We start from the raw sequence: 17100 nt of genomic DNA, 5'->3' as shown, positions 1-17100 counted from the left end.
ACCAGATATATTAACTCTTTTAAACAAGTAAACAGACGTGGAACGTGTCTTCAATGGCTCCAACAATGAAGTCAACCTTAGTTGCAGCTGCTAAACGATGCTGACAGGACAGTGACTAGTAGCTAAAACTGCAGTTCCTCAAATGGCCAGTTGAGGCTCTAAAAGATCTCCATGTTAAAGGGGAATTACTGTTTTTTACAACCTGGACCTTATTTTTACCATAAAATACGTTTACTCACCGAGTTGTTGGAGTCGATATTTAGATCCGTGTATATCCATATAGTGGAAGTGACTGGGGCACCGAAACGCAGCCTCTAAATAACACATTATCTGCCACGAAACTCGTTCATTTCACCAATATTTTGCTATGATACTCTAGTGCTATTCCCCATTGAGTTCAGAGTTACCTGTTATCATCATCTGGACCCTGTAGATTGACCCACTAACCTCCGACCTGGATGATGTCATCTCTGAGCGCCGCGCACACTCGCGCGACTTGTTTACCTGTAATTTGCTACTGCTAGTTTTTTGCAACATGGCTGAATATTTTGTGGGCGACGACTTCGTTTATGATGGACATCCTTACCGTTTTGAACCAGAGTATACGGATGAGGAGCTTGTTGAAAGGAGGATGCGGAGGCAGAGAGAGGAACAGCTGGCCTAAGAACAACAAACCACTGCACGTCCGCGAATAGACAACAGGTAACAGGTACACAACTTAATTAAAGAAATAAAACCTAAAACCTAATTTCTCCATTCAATTCATGACAACTGTATCGGGTGTTGTTTTTTTTGCCCACTCTCAGACCTGGTCCGTGACTCAAACCTAGTCTACTGTAATGCAAATGCACAACTACAGGTAAAGTGTAAGATGCTTGAGAGTTAATGCCAACATAAAAATTTTATTTTGCATGAACGCTGAATTTACAGCCTTTCTCAAACTATCTTGTCTGTTACCAGATTAAATGGAGTTATAAGTGTTGTTTTTTTTCTCAGGTTTTTACATCTAATAAGAAAATACTGATTTTGAAAGGCACTATTAAAACTGTACTGTTATTATTTAGCTCTCTTCGCTTTGGCAAGTACCCAAATGCAAGTACTTGTACTTGTCAGAGAAAAAGTGGTATCAGTGAGTCCCTACTTAACAGTTATGGCCTCAGAGCATCATCACATCTCTCTGACATGCAAGTCTCCAATCAACACTTGTCAGCTCAAAGTAAATATCAGTGAAATAACAACTCAAGACATCCTGAGATTAAAGCCAACATGCCCCGAAACAATCACGCAGCGTGTCCTCACCTGCCTACGTGATACTTACATTAGATTGGATGTGATTTTAATGATCTCTCTGGGCGTGTAGTAGAGCGCAGGGCTAATTTATACCTAATGATTATGGAACACATTGTTGCGAGCATTTAATTACAGAAAGGAAAGGAAAGCAATCCACAACAAGGCGGCGAGAATCGTGCTGTGGCAATTCCACCGGTGGCCTAGATTGAGCAGGCCGGATGGTGTTTGGCATTGTGCGTGGCGGGTGTTGTGTGTGTGTGTGCGCGCGCTCTACACCAGCTGTGCCTGCTTGCACACAAGGAAGAAGCTGCCGCCAAAGTAAGCTGTCTTCACAGAGAGCCAAAAATCATCCAGCACACCACTGGGCATCCCCTCACACACAAACACACACCTACAGCATCCGCAGACGTACAGTCGAGACGGACGAGGCTCGGATTTAGAAGTGGATGCTACTTACCTTCTGAGCTTTCATTTTTAAACTTGCGCTGAGTGTGAGCGCACAAAAGCAGCCAAGTGCTCTACAGCTTGATGGCTCTCTGTTATGACTCCATTATGCTGATGGCTTTGGTTCGGTTCCAGTTTCGCTGTGAGCGTGTAGGATGACAGGAAAACACTTGCACTCCACAGAATCATTAAGGATTGTGGAAGCGCCTCTGCAGAGCCTGGCTCTGACTCCTGAGAGGCGTCTGGACTTCCTGTCCAGAAGCCCACTTGACTTCCACTCACTATATCGTCTACCAAACCCCAGAAGGATAACAGTGGGAGGTTTGCTGCTTACGTTTACCGGTATACCTTTAATTGTCATTTTTCTCACAAAGAAAAAATGCAGTTTTACTCTTTGTTGCAAATACATTTGAGCTCCAACTTTTGGGCCATGCACCCAGCACCGGGCCACGGGGAAATAATGCAATTCGTGAGACAGAAAAAATAAAACAACAAACACAAAATATCACAGGCTATTTGCAGGGTAATCAACTTAAACCCAGTTTGCGGTGAATAAAACTTTGCAGCACCGTCAGGAAGGTGTCTGATTAGTCTCCAATTTATTCTGCAGTATGATAATAAATGCAAAATGTGCAGCCAGAGGCACACATTCAGTGACGCAAAGAACAAATGTTAAGTAAAGACATCTCTTTTTCCACTTAATGCTTGAAACTTAAGGTGCTTGTAGAGATTTATCATCTTATACTGGCTACTGTATCCTCTCAGTGCTCATGGTGGATATAAAGAAATAAGTTCCAGTAGACATTTCCTTCATATACTCTGTTTGCATGCCACACATCCACTAAAGCAACACGCCGAAATGAACATTTTGTAATATTTTGTGCAAATTAGCAGACAGAGGTAACATTTCTCGATACACAGTAAGATACAGAACACACAGCATGTGTCAACATAGAATGTTTAATATGAACACACCTAGCAGTTTGCTGAGCTTAGTACAACGACCGGAGACAGGTGGAAGAGTCAGCATGGATCTTTCACAGGTCTGTCTGCATGTTTAAAGATCACCAGTTAGCATGGCGACAGCTTGTTTGTTCGACTTATGCAAAGTGAAGAGTTAAAACAATGACTTACAATTTTGTGGGAGTTTTAGTAGAGATTAAAAATATTTTGCCGAGGAGAAATGACTTTCTGGAGACTTGTCACCAAGGCAGTCCTCATCTTCTCGCTCTGTGGCTTAATTTGTGGCTTAATTTGCACATCTCTGCTTTCTCCTTCCTAACATCTTCTTCTGTTCCATTTCTCTCAATATCTTCAATGAAACCGACGGCCGGTCCAAATACTTTTACTTTACAGTGAAAGGATCTGGCCCAGAGTACATGTATTAATTCTCCAATTAAGAATTAACAAGAAAAACAAATCTAAATGGATGGAGATGGAGACAAAGTCTAAAGGTGTGTTTACTGTATAGTTTTGCTTATATTTCACTGTTTATCACTCCATTTAAAAATAACTATAAGAAGAAAATGCTGGTAAATTCAGATTTACATGCAGATGCTCCTGTTTAAACACCAACTCTCCTCCAGAAGCTGCTTGGATGAGTGGTGCAACATCTTCAAGAAACTCTACAAGTCAGGTTGCTCTTGTTTCAGCTTGCTTTTCTGGATGTAAATATATACCGATCAGGCATAAGATTATGACCACCTTCCTAACATTGTGTAGGTCTCTCTTGTGCCTCCAAAACAGTTGCGACTCATCAGAGAATGGACATGGGCCTTCTGAGGGTGTCCTGTGGTGTCTGGCAACAGAATGTTCTTAGTGGGGGCGAGGAGTCATTCCACAGATACTTGATCAGTTTGGGATCTAGTCAATTTGGAGGCCAGGTCATCACCTTGTGCATCCTGCTGGGGATGGCTGCTGCCATCAAGGAGTGTCATTGCTATGGGGTGGGGGTGCCTGGTCTGGTCTAGGTGGGTGGTAAATGTCTAAGTAACATCCACATGAATACCAGGTCCAAAAGTTTCCCAGCAGAACATTGGATTGTCACAATATGGTGAGTGTTATTTATTTCTCCTGTCAGTGGTCATAATGTTATGTCTTATCGGTATATATAACTATTGTTACTGAAAGTTAACCTAATTCCTCTTCTCATTCAAGCCCCTTCCTGGCTGCCTTGTAATTCTAACATAAGCAATATGAAACATAATTTGTAACTCACAATTTTTATTCTCGCGTTGAACCAAAGTTGCAGCACTTTCCCAGATTCAGAGTGGCCGTGATAGTGTAAGTTGTTGTGCAGCATTGCATGAGACATTAGCCTACTTTTGTTAATTACTTTGCGTGTTTGTCATTAATCCAAGTTGTGGGTGTGACACTGCCGCAGAAGAAAGCGCATTTTGTCCACAGCTTTGGTTTCTCCAGCATATTGCAGCTAGACTCCAAATATTACGTATGCTTTCTTCTGAAACAACATGCACAGTACGTCTTCGGTTGGTGCGTTATGCCGTTCCTTTTGCTCTTGCCAGTCCAGGCTCCTTCCACCACCGTTACACCAGGACAGTCCAGTCGCTCGGTGTGCGGCCATACTGCAAGAGAGCAGAGGTCGAGAAAAGTTTACTTGACAGTCTTTAGTCCTGTGGCTCCCAAGCAGAAAAAAAAATAAACTCATGCCGCTAAGCACTAAACTTCTCTCGCCTGCTTAATTGCGAGCAAAACACAAATCAAAAAATGAACTCAAATATCCGTGAGCAAATCTGCGAACTCAGCCGCCGACTCGACACAACACGACACAACAGAGAGGAAGGAACTATAATAAAAAAATCAAAACAAAATGTTCCCCAATCCGTGACAGCCGCGGAGACAAATCCAATTATTTGTGTCTCATGTTGCAAATTTGTTCTAATGGTCGAAGTGAGAAAGTAAATAAACGCCTGCGAAGGGGAAACAAAAGAATGTGATTTCTAATTAACTTGAAAGAGGAACAGCAGGGCGACTTAGTAAACCCATCTTTCATCTGCTGCCTCAGACCACTCGTTTGTTTGTTGCACAATGTTGTCTTCGAGAGGGGCGGGAGGAGGAGGGCGCGTGAGTGTGGGGGGGAAACACTGTACCGCTTCCCTCCAAATGAAATGTCAACAGATTTAAGAGCGCCGCGGAAGGAGCGGAGCGTTTTTCAGCGTTTTGTCGATTTTATTGTTCATTAAGCTTCGCTGCCTCCCTCCAAATCTTCCTCCTCCTCCTCCTCCTCCTCCTCCTCCTCTCCCACTTGTTCAAGGCTTCATTTGCAGCATCTTGGCTTTGAAGATCACAAAAGGCTGAGGCAATAATTGGGTTTGTGCAATTACAACAAGCTTAATGAGAGAACCCGGGAGTTTGTCTTGCCCCTATCTACCAACTCTGCTCAGCCGTTAGGCCCGACGCCTCGGCTGCCTATGCCGCTCCCCCTCGGAAGCGGTGTCGACGAAGGAGGACGTTATCGCCCGTGAAGAAATAAACACATTCGTGGCACATGTCACGCATGCACACGAGGCCGGGTTGATGGATGGAGTAGATATGCTAATGGCCTGACCCAGGCTGAAAGTAGAGGGGCGAAGAGAGAGACAGAGCAAAAGAAAGGACTTATCGAAGAGATAAACTGATCAAAGTGTTTAGAGGACATTTAGGAGGTCAAGAAGACAGAAAATTAAACACACCAGCCACTGTCAGCTCATATAACCTTTAGAGAGTCTGTGCATAGGAGCCTGTCATGGTGTTCAGTGCAAACCCTGTCAAAATGAACGATTCTGAAGGCATTTTAAAGTTACGTCCAGCAGTTTAAATAGGCCTGATGTCTAAAGACTGTTTTCCCCAAGGCAAGAATTAAACAAACAGGGTTTCATTTTAAAGAATTGACTTTTCTAGCTTAACAGGCAACATATATGAACAACGGAGAGTATACGATACTCACGTGTTGATTTGTAAGCAAAACTATCATAAGCAAGGTAGGTTCTTGCAGTGCATTCGAATTGATCTGCTATGTGGTTTCAGCAAACATTCATTTCACATGCTTTGTTTTCATTCGGACTCGTGCTTTGTTCCCAAAGATCAACAGTCGAAATGAATAAAATGTGCAGTATGACAAATTCTAATTTTACTTGTCACATACAGAATTATAGCCCTGTGACAGACTGGAGACCTGTCCAGGTTGTACCCCGCCTCTCGCCAGATGACAGCTGGAATAGGCTCCAGCCCCCTGCTACCCTTCACAGGACGAGCGGTTACAGAAGATGGGTGAATGATATACAGAATTATTTTGCACGCTTGTTTATGTTGTTGCATTGCAACATTTCCTGCCCTTATGGGGCAACTGGATAGTCCTATAGCCAGTCAGAGTTAGTTTGTAATGAACCAACTCCACGCCATAGTGCTCAGATGACTTGGATGACAATGTCACTGTGACCCTTCAGTAGAATACTGCATAAAGCCCCCCCCCCAAAAAAAAAAAAGATGAAGATCTTTGCTGGAGCATAACCAGCAGACCAACTTTCTGCCGAAAAAAAGCATGGAAAGTTAGTCTTGCTTCCAGGCAAAAATCAGTCAGGACTGAAAAGTTGATAAAAATCTTCTTAAATATGAATCTAATCCAAAGCTGAATGTAGAATTTCAAGAACCATTTTATTGTCTAATCTCACCCCTATGAGGGCCTTTCCCAGGATAAGTGAAAAAAAAAAAAAAAACAAGGATCACATTTATACTAATAGTCTCATTGCACAACACAATAACAGAAAGTCAGCAACACACAACACACTCATTAACGCAAAACCAAGCCCTCAGCTAAGAACATTATGAATCTGTTTAAACCTCCACTGCTGAGCAGCAGAATGTAAACGTGACAAGTTTGTAGGCCATGAACAATATTACAGAGTCATTTACCTAATAAGAGATTTCACTTATTATGTTCTTACAGGGGGAAAAGAATAACGCACATAGTGGTCGTGTGATAAACAAGGACCATTGGGCATTTGTTCAAAATAATGATAATTTGATCTCATTGAGTTACATAATAACCACTCAGATAACAGTGAGGTAATGCAATTATGGAGATGGAGATAAGTTAATATGCGGAGGGGATATTTGTTTTTCACAGATCTTGCCTTTCATCCACCGTATTTGTTATTCAATTTAGTGATACTTCCATTTATTTGTCCCTTTTTTTCCAGTGAAATCTCTTTATGGTTTCCTACCATATGTGCGTACGAACAAATGATGAATTCTACACGTTTTTGGCGTTCGTGTCATTTAGCCCAGTAGGCGCGACTTGCACTCACAGCTCTTATTTTGTAGGATGCTGTTCATCCAAATTGTTCACGTCGCTGAAGGCTTTATTCAAGGGAACCTATTAATACATGAAAGGAGAGTCCTGCTGAGGGTGACGGGTGTGTAAGGAACACAGATGTTCAACCAGCTGTTACTGAGCTAGAAAAAAACATCTGTTTGGGTGTGTGTGTGTGAGGAGGTGCGTCCACCAACCTGAATATCTGTGATTTCTTTAGCGAGCCGGGAAGTCAGCTGCGAGGGTTTATCCTGACAGGGCATGTGAAAGTTCTAAAACACACAGTTTTAACAATTTAACCGTGTCTGTGAGTCAACTTCTTATAAAAATAAGTTATGAGAACATGGTGAATATTAAGTAAACCCATAATGGAGTTAAAATAAGAAGCCGCAGGGTTGTGACGATCTTTAAGAAACTGTTCATGTGGTCACATGAGACTTTGTGCCGCATAAAAGGGGAATTACCGTTTTTTACAACCTGGACCTTATTTCTGGTATAAAATACGATCGTTTACTCACCCATATAACTTTGGTGTCATTTGGAGTCGTTCAGAAGATATTTAGATCCAGTGGAGCACCGTGTATATCCATATAGTGGGAGTGACTGGGGCACCGAAACGCAGCCTCTAAATAACGCATTATCTGCCGCGAAACTCGTTCATTTCACCAATATTTTGTTATGATACGCTAGTGCTATTCCCCATTGAGTCCGGAGTTACCTGTTATCATTATCCGGGGTCTGTAGATTGACCTACTAACTTCTGACTGGATGATGTCATCTCTGACCACCGCGTGCACCCGTGACGGTCGGTTTGTTTACCCGTAAGTTGCTATTGTTAGTTTTTTGCAACATGGCTGAATATTTTTTCCGATTCTGAGGTTGTGGCCGACAACTTTGTTTATGATGGATGTCGTTACCGTTTTGAGCCAGAGTATACGGATGAGGAGCTCGCTGAAAGGAGGATGCGGAGGCAGAGAGAGGAACAGCTGGCCAAAGAACAACCAATTGTAAGATAACGGGTAACTCCAGACTGCACGGGGAATAGCACTAGCGTATCATAACAAAATATTGGTGAAATGAACGAGTTTCGCGGCAGATAATGCCTTATTTAGAAGCTGCGTTTCGGTGCCCCAGTCACTCCCACTATATGGATATACGTGGTGTTCCGCTGGATCTAAATATCGTCCGAATGACTCCAAATGAGTAAACGATCGTATTTTATGCCAGAAATAAGGTCCAGGTTGTAAAAGACGGTAATTCCCCTTTAATCAAAGCAAAAAAGGGTTATTTTCATCCTGTAACATCTGATCATTTAATTTTACTAATTCTCAGGTACTGGACTGCAGATAAGTTAGAACTGCTAGAAGTCTGCAAGATTTTCAGTGGGTTCCGATAAATCCTGCTTTGCTTCACATAACAGTTACACTGCATTTTGACATCCACATTTTATTTACTCCTTTACGATTGATTATGTTTAATCTAAATTTTATATATATATATATATATATGTTAGTGGGCAGAAAATGTTAGTCTGCTCCACTTTCTTACCTCTCCCTGGTAGACAATGTGTCCTATAGGGCAAATCATGCAGGCAGTACCGGAGCCAAACATCTCTTTGACCCGCTGCTGTTCAAGAGCAGAGCACAGCTGGCCCATGGTGAGGTAACGCTCAGTCACTTTAAATTCACCCTGAAAAACAAATCTATTTACGCATGTTGACCTTTGACCTTGTCAAACTTTTTTAAACACATATGCATCTTTGTGTGTGTGTGTGAGTTTCTTACCCATTTCCCGGTTAGTTCCAGAATGCTCTGTCTGGTAACGCCTGGGAGAATGATACCGTCCAGAGGTGGAGTTGCAAGCTCCTCCTCTGTTGACAGCAATATATTATTTCATAAGACAAATTTGAGTTACAAGCTGTAATGAAGCCATTCTGCCAGTAGAGGTCAGACTTGCACAAGGTTTTATGCCCAGTCATCTGAATCCAAAGATGCTCAGATTTTTTAGCATTATAAAGGACTCACCTCCATCCTCATTAATCCAGTGCAGGAAAATGTTCATGGTCCCTGCCTCAGTGATCTGGTGGTCCTCCCCATACAGCCACAGAACCTGCTGACATCCATAATCCACTGCTTCGTACTGGGCGAACAGAGAACACCCGTAGTTCCTGCAGAAACCCAAGCCAACAGCTGCTATTACTTTACTAACTTTACTTAAATAGTTACACTCTACTGTAATGTTGTATGTTCAAGGTGACCGTGAGCTTACACACCCTCCCATCTTGCAGTCTCCGGTCCCTCCTTTCCAGGCCCGTGTGTACTTTGGGTCGGCCCAAAGAGATATCGCCTCTGCTTGGTTCTTGAAGTAAGAGCCAGCTTGACACAAAATCACATACAGCAAAGCACGGGCAGGCTTCTTTACACCCAGAGATGGCTACCGTGGACACATAATGAGAGAGATGTGTCAGTTTTAGAAAGCTACCACATTCTCAGGTGAGTTCAGCATTTTACAATCGTCCGCACCTCAGTGCTGATGAACGTCGGTCTGATGTAGAGACTGTCTGAGACTGAGCGAGGAACCCAATCCAGGTCAGTCTCTACCAGCCTCCTGATACACTCCAGCAACTCTGACTGATCAAAGGCCTGGAGGAGGGAGACAAAAGGAAGATAGAGATGGCATTAATCCTGGTCTTTCATCAGCCTATCCATTCATTCATGCATTATTCCATTAAGCAATATTCTCTTTCTTCATGCCCATCTCACAGGTAGACAAGCTCTCTTAGCGGAGTTAGCCATGCGGTCCATGTTGAGCATCGGTCTGAAGAGGCGCAGTTGGTTGTCATCCCCGCGATAAACCTTCAAGCCTTCGAAAAGCTGGTGTGAAAAGAGAAAATTACTAAAACTAATCCTGAGAGCTGTTTATTTCAGAAATCAAAAAAATAAAGAAAAAAAAACATATTTATTTTAGCTATAAAATCTTACTTTCACAGTACATGTGCTGCGTTCTTCCAGTATAATGATACAGATTTGAAAATTTTCTGTACTGTATGTCTTAATCACTGTAAAAATGAAAATGAATATAGTAAATAAAATGAAGGGAGGTTTAACTGCAGTCCATTCAATGTGCGGTACTACACCTGAATGCCATAGTGTAGTGATGAACAGGCCGGGTGGAGTGACAGGTTCCCAAAGGGCATTATGAGCGGAGCCTGCCAGCCCTCGGCCTCACTCCACTCTATGGTCAGCATGTGGTCAGTGAAGACCGTCCCAAAGTCAACCACATCCGGTTTGGTCTTTGGAGCAGAGGTCAGCTGGATAACCAAGTCGGCAGCCTGGTTAAAAATCACAGGTACAGCAATATTTTGCTTGGCAAAGCGCAATATTGTATCAGTACACATACGTACACACATAAGATTCGAACCCTTCTGGTACAAGACCACTAAAATCACTTGCTTTTTGTTTCCACAAGATGTTGCTGTTCGATAATTTGCGTTCGGTAAAATTGGATTTGACAGTAATGCAGATAGTTCAGTTTGTCAGGTGCATGCAGCATCTATGACGGGTTTCAATGGCTGTTTTGATTGGTCAGTCTTTCAGCTTCACAATCCCATTATGCAGCAATAAAAAATGACTAAAACCCTAATTTCATTAGTTACAACAGTTTGGTAACAACGTTTTCCTTTGGTGTAATTTCCAGTTGTCTCCAGACTCAATGGGGAATAAAACAAACGTATCATGACAAAATACTGGTGAAATGAACGAGTTTCGCAGCAGATAATGTGTTATTTAGAGGCTGGGTTTCGGTGCCCCAGTCACTCCCACTATATGGATATACGCAGCACTCCGCTGGATCTAAATATCTTTCGAACGACTCCTAATGACACCAAAGTTATATGGGTGAGTAAATGATCATATTTTATACCAGAAATAAGGTCCAGGTTGTAAAAACTATCACCAAATTCTTTCCCTGCTCAACAGACAGAATCTCTGCAAAGACCCATCCATGGTCTTTGGAAGTCCCCGGAAACAGCTGTGAGATGTGATCATGACTGCTGTAACATCAACAGTGTGACGAGGTAGTTTGCCTCTAGTAATACTGCTGCAAAAACCAAATCAGTGACACTAGGACATATAGAAAAGAAGCGTTCGAACAAAAAAAAAACAGAGCAACACTTTCTGCGTATTGCAGCTGTCATTCAACTAGAGAGAACAGAGAACAGCATTGCACTAGCACTGAAGCCTCGAATCTGAGTCATCCAGTGTTTGAGTCCATTATGTCTGCAAGATACCTCTGTCGTGCTACAGTGACAGCAGGCCGGGAGAGAGGTGTAAGATTTATCAAGAACCGCGAGGAGGAGAAGAAAAAAAAGACGGTTAATAGTGCTGTCTTTTCCTGCTGTCCTGTCAGACTGATTTATGTTATTCCTATTTCAAAGAGACACCTCTTCCCAACCAGCAGTTACTTATCTATACAAACATGCTGGGATTATACTCGCTCTTTATCCTGCTGCAGGAGGTTGCTTGTACCATAATCCCAGATTACAGCGCTGTGAAGTGGTGAACTAAACACAGTATATATTTTTCTACTATGCTTTATTTTTTCACAGTTGTGTAGCCTTTGATTAGTCTTCTCAGTGTATCTGAATATGATTACAGTCAGTGTTTCACTCTTTTTCATTCAAACTTTTCTGCTACTGTTTCCGTCCATATCCCCAGTAGAAGACAAAAAACATCAGTTTCTTCCTCTGACACCTTTGGGTGGACGCTCTGACCTCTCATGAAATAATTAAGCCGCACAGTTCTGGCAGTGACTGAGTGCTCTGTCCTTAGAATGAGCTGTAATCCGTCTTCACTGTTACCTGCATCTCTGAGTTCACTCACTGTCCAGCCAGTGATTAAGTGGCTATAAATATGGCCGAGTAGCTGCACTGTGTAAGAGAATGATGAGAGGACAAGTGCAGGACATTCCATATCTTTTACACTACCAGTTTGACTGACATGAGACAGGTTTGTGCCTGGTTTGTGGCTGAGACACTTACAGGGAAGCAAACATTGGCTCACATCTCCAAACTGCAGCCTGCACTTCCTTGAGTGTGTGTGTGTGTCTGCACATGCCCATCTTAATCTCTACCTGAGCCTGCAATCTACCGCTCAGGGTCAGAAAACATGCAAATCTCCAGGTACTTAGCGTGAGCTGGGAAAGTGGATTCTGCTGAACAGGCTGCACAGGAGGAAGACAAAGACGGGTGGGCACCGGATCCATCTCCAAAAACAAAATGGCAAAAGCACGGACTTGAGATGAAGTATCAAATGCCTAATAAAAGGGGAAGCTGACTACAGCTGGACTTCTTCACATGCTGGGATTTATTGGGATTAGATTTGCAGGACACCGTTTAATGACTGTGGCCCTCAAGGCCTTTCGGCGCCGCTCTTGTCAGCGTGAGGATAAGCGGCTGTGTTGTAGTATCTTCAACGTGGAGCAACAGGGCGGATTTTTAAGCATCAGGAAGTCAAGGAATCATGAATTTGCCACACCTGCAGCAGCTAATTATGGTAAGTTAGAGCGACTCGGACCAAACTCTGCTTTGCAAACTACAGCTCAACACATTCAAATAAACTCTTTCATTACCCTGAAGCTTGGAATACTGTTGTTATCAGCCATTGGGGTCAGCCTGGATGAGTCGCTGCTTCCCTGAAAACAATGTCAACAATCTGATCGATACAAGAGGAAATTGACTCGAAATGCAAAAAATGTGCTCTCAGAACCAAACCTACAAAGAAATAGCTGCTTACAAGTATCAGGAAGTGTTTAGCACCATGTAGTTAAATATCTAGTGGCAGAACCTGCTTTTGTCAGCGCGTGCAATAAACCAGACATTATTCATTAAGGTGCATGAGTCTTCGGAATATTTTCCCACAACATCTACACTGCAGTCTTACATGAACATATTTTGATCCTTTAAACGTCAAACAAAAGTTAGCCTTGGATCATTGTCCTATACATGGTTTTAGGAACAAACAAAAGATGTGTCATTAATTTAGTTCTTTTAGTACAAGCTAATAGTATTGGGTACTTACTACCAGATTAAGACCCAACCTGTGTCACCAATATGTATCCCAGTAGGGCAGGTTGCCTTCAGAGCAGGATAGACATCTGAACTGGGGACGCTGTGGTGAAACTGCCTGCGTGCCTTCAAGTTGCCTGCTTAAACAGCTTACTGCCAGGTCAGGTTGGATCCGGTTATTCTTGTTGCACTGACGCCAAGCATCAAATGAACAAAATAATCAAACATTATCATGTGTCCCAGTCTCAATGGAACTGAATTGAATTGAACTGAAATGATTTTTTTAATGAGCTGTCGACGTCATAGTAAAATAATAATAGGATAATAGTAATAAAATGAGTTAAAACCGTTTACTTGTAATATTTGGTGCACTGCCACCTTCCTGCCGCGGGGAGGCGCTGCTGACTCACCCTCACAGTCAGGTACACCCACTGAGCTTTTTAACCCTTTCCCTCTGGAGAGCTCAGTGTCGTGCTGCTTACCTGAGCGCGTGCTTTCGTCGCGCGTTTGGACAGTTAGCCAAACATTTCGTCGCGGGCATTTTCTCTTTCAACATTAACAAGGTAACGAAATATATACCGAAAAATGCACAAATATCCGGCTGCTGAACAGAGACTATTACAGCGAGTAGCCTATAACACAGAAGGTGTTTTTGTTTGTTTGTTTGTTTGTTTGTTTGTTAAATGTAGTAGTATTATTTTCCTTAACTTGGTGGTCATATGTTACATTTGTACTTGACGAAAAATGTAAACGTTCCTGCAATTTAGCCGCACACACTACATGTATTTGCTTAATATTTTATATTTTAAAGAATTAACATGCTTATTCTACATATTTAATGTTTAGTTTTTATTTTTCCGTGTAGGTAGGTGATATTAAAGCGTTATTTGGTGAAATAAATGCTGTTGCGTTAATAGCTTGGATTGATTAGCTTGGTTGCACACCTGCTTACATTTGCACATTTGCTTTAATTTTTCCGAACTGAGATACAAGGGTTTTAAAATATGAAAGCCTTCAGACTGGTCTGCTGTTGTAACTTCTAATCTCTCTCATTAAGTTGTTGGAAAGGTTATAATTTCATGGCCGAAGTGCACTAGTCCTCTTCAGTACGTTGTTTATTCCTGCTTGTTTTATGATTTTTATCGTTGCCTGTCCTTGATCTAACCCTTAAATGTTGGAAATGATAATAATAATAACTCTCTGGCATTAGGTGGCTTTATTAATCCCATGGCTGTTATGTTTCAAATTTGCCCACTCCACATTGGTCCAAGATATTCTTATTATTCTTTCTACATATTTCTACATATTCTGGCTTTCTCGTTAACTTTCCAACCTTGCGGTTAGTTTAACCAAACAGAACAGTTATACGCAAACTGAAGTTACAATTTATCCATCATGATGGATATGGATGGACCATGTGGGCGTTATGCTGCACCTCCATCAGTGTTTCACTTTCAAATAGTTTTTTTCCCCTCTCTCGCCTCAGAATCCAGCCTTTCCTCTAGCCAGGAAGCCAGCACTGCAGCCTCATCAGCATGGATTATTTCACGCCTCAGCCTTCGCGTCGTCACAACCCCGTGGACAGCATCTGCCGCAAACTGCAGACCATCCAGTGGCGCGGTGACCGAGAACCCAATTCGCCCTTCCAGATTCCCAAGCTCTCCTCTAACAGCTACGACAGCCCCCAGTGCGGCCTCAGGCACAACCTGGAAGCCATCCTGAAGAAAGGGGCCCTCCACAGAGCCGAGGGGGAGAGGGTGAAGGACAAGGGAAGAGGGATGGGGATGCCGAGCTCTGCAGCTTCCCAGAAGAACAGTCAGGGTCCCTCCGCCCCTCTGTACACTCCGTCCACCCCTGCACGGAATCCATCCACGCCAGCTAATATCACATATACTATCACCAGCACCCTGGGAGAAAGAAGAGGTGCTGATGGCAGTGATTTAAGACAGGTGAGGACATGGCAGAGGTATTGCTCGACACCCACAGGCCAGCCCAAGGACTCCCCCTACTTTACATTCACACGAGGACCTCAGTCAGAACAACCCGAGTGCGAGAGGCCGAGCAGGAGTCCACCTTTGTCCCGTACCTTTACTCCAAGTCAAAGCACATTCTCCTGCAACCTCAACTTCTGCTCTGCGGACACAGCGAACTTGACTGAGGGTGAGCTGACCTACCCAGCTCTGGTTGTGAAAAGACTGTCCATGGGAGATGGAGGTAGGTTCGAAGTCAGTGCACCCAACACAAAAAGTATTTGGTAACCTTTGAAACTGTAGTAGGCAAAAATTTCACCCCACAGTTCATTTAATAGTTTTTCCTGGGCTTTGAACGCAGGATTTGGTTTTTGCCACATTCACTGAGTTAAACGGTGAGACGTGGGGGAAAGAAAATAATGTCAGAGGCAGTGGCTTGGTGCATTAGCAAGATGTCCTTGAATTTGATCATGTCCATTAAGTTTATTTCAAATTGTTAGAAAGATTTGCATCTTTATATAAAAGGAAATTGTTTTATTCATCAGTCCACTAATTATTAAGCTGTTGCTGTCAAATTCCATCTTGTGATTTATATTAAAGCAAGAAGAAAGCAATCTAAATGAAATTGTCTAATACATTGTTTTCTTTCAAAACTAAGAAAGTTGGGACAACTGCTTAATGCCATAAAATTTAAAATAATAAAACGATTGCATCCCATATGTTAAACGTAAAAGGTTTACAGCCACTGTGATTATTTGCCTGTATTATATTAGCCACAATTAGATCAATTTCTAAAGTGATGGCAGACCAAAGCAGTCCTTTATCTATGAAAATGAGTGTCCTAACATTCAGCTTCAGGTCATCTCAGGCTACAGCAGACTGTGTTACGCAAGTCAAAATGGTATCTTTCAAAGCTGCATTGTTTATGTTTCAAAATTCCCCTCATGTCTTCATGGGCAGTTTTTCCTTCTTAAGCCACAGCAGAGAAAGAGTAAAGCAAAGAGGACTGTTTACTAAAACAACTGGAAGATTCCCTGTTGATATTCAGTCAATTTATACTTTATGTAATGCATTATTACAGTATCCTCGCGTTTTGTTTTTTGTTTCTTTTTTTGCTAAGCTTTGCCATGTATCATGATTTCAGAGAACTCTTTATACATAACCCTTTCTTCTAAGATTTATAATCGGTAAATATTACCACATTTGAATCAAAGAAAAGGTGTTATTCCAGGATTTAAAAAAAAAAGTACTCGTTAATAAAAGAGTGAGGAATGAGTAAACAGAACTGATCGCTCCGCAGCAGCTCATGTTGAGTTTTTTCCAGCCGTGAGCTAGTTTTTACAACAAATTGGCTTTTGCTGAGTTTTGCTCCCAGACATTTTTTTTTTCTTTTCTATATTTGATTTAATTATAAATTCAAGGCTTATGAGGAAAAAATCCAATGTAATTTATCAATTAATCAATTTAAATAAAAGATTATTAGAGGCCCTAACTGGATTGTCTTATGTAACTTTGTAATGGATAACATGACTGGCTGTCATACTGTTACAGTTGCCTGAAGGAAAATGTATCATGTGCTTCCTTTGCTACAATTCAATACTGTCTGTGTGTTTTGTGTGTGTTGCATATTCATGCTCCTTCAGGACCCTCGATTGCCTCTGAAAACAGGAAGGAGAATATGGCAGAAATAAGTCTCATCTGTGAAGAGAATCTGCTGGATACTATCTTTCATGCGTGTGATACTCAGCGCAGAGGTACGCCCACACATTCTCACATGCGTTTCTTGTGTCGAAGGCAGGAGACATCCTCTCATCTTAAAACAGTCACACATTGTTAGTCTTTTCTGCCTTCCTCTTGTAGCTGTGGTCACTGGCAACAGAAGTCTTTTTTTTTTATTTTTCTCATCTCTACTGAGGTGTCATTTTTAATGCTTTTCCTGCGTCAACTATATTGTGCAGCTGAAGTACAGGACATGGAATCGTTACAGAAGTAGGATCTTTGGCTCATTCCTAGGGTTGTTT

The 17100-nt window shown here is 42.1% G+C and overlaps 2 protein-coding genes across 9 annotated transcripts in view; one reads left to right on the top strand and one right to left on the bottom strand.

Annotated features, from left to right (window-relative positions):
• Nucleotides 1–2064: 2064 nt before the first annotated feature.
• bcat1 (branched chain amino-acid transaminase 1, cytosolic) lies at nucleotides 2065–13329 on the bottom strand. Of its 3 annotated transcripts, XM_084573474.1 has the most exons (11): nucleotides 13123–13329; nucleotides 12674–12736; nucleotides 10182–10376; nucleotides 9808–9918; nucleotides 9568–9687; nucleotides 9318–9478; nucleotides 9070–9212; nucleotides 8830–8915; nucleotides 8594–8734; nucleotides 7243–7317; nucleotides 2065–4319 (listed from the first exon to the last, which is right to left on the bottom strand). In XM_084573474.1, the coding sequence occupies exons 2-11, from the start codon at nucleotides 12704–12706 to the stop codon at nucleotides 4281–4283; spliced, it is 1104 nt and encodes a 367-aa protein (XP_084429600.1). In that variant the 5' UTR covers nucleotides 12707–12736; nucleotides 13123–13329; the 3' UTR covers nucleotides 2065–4280. The 3 variants fall into 3 exon arrangements, with proteins under 3 accessions (XP_084429600.1, XP_084429601.1, XP_084429599.1); XM_084573475.1 differs by lacking the exon at nucleotides 12674–12736; XM_084573473.1 differs by lacking the exons at nucleotides 12674–12736; nucleotides 13123–13329 and having other exon boundaries at nucleotides 10182–10778.
• The window catches only part of lrmp (lymphoid-restricted membrane protein), a gene marked incomplete at its 3' end in the record, with an annotated part of 31250 nt that continues 26303 nt past the window's right edge, over nucleotides 12154–17100 (top strand). For 2 of the 6 annotated variants that reach the window (XM_084573469.1, XM_084573472.1), the window contains exons 1-3: nucleotides 12154–12597; nucleotides 14596–15323; nucleotides 16723–16833. In XM_084573469.1, the coding sequence (XP_084429595.1) occupies nucleotides 14645–15323; nucleotides 16723–16833 (790 nt within the window). In that variant the 5' untranslated portion in view covers nucleotides 12154–12597; nucleotides 14596–14644. The remainder of the gene's footprint in view (nucleotides 12598–14595; nucleotides 15324–16722; nucleotides 16834–17100) is intronic. The other 4 variants (XM_084573467.1, XM_084573468.1, XM_084573470.1 and 1 more) reach the window with 4 other exon arrangements.

This window comes from Chelon labrosus, assembly GCF_963514085.1.
Source record: "Chelon labrosus genome assembly, chromosome: 23".
Classification (NCBI taxonomy): domain Eukaryota; kingdom Metazoa; phylum Chordata; class Actinopteri; order Mugiliformes; family Mugilidae; genus Chelon; species Chelon labrosus.
Note: the sequence above shows the minus strand (reverse complement) of the source record. Positions and strands in the feature narration are given on the sequence as shown.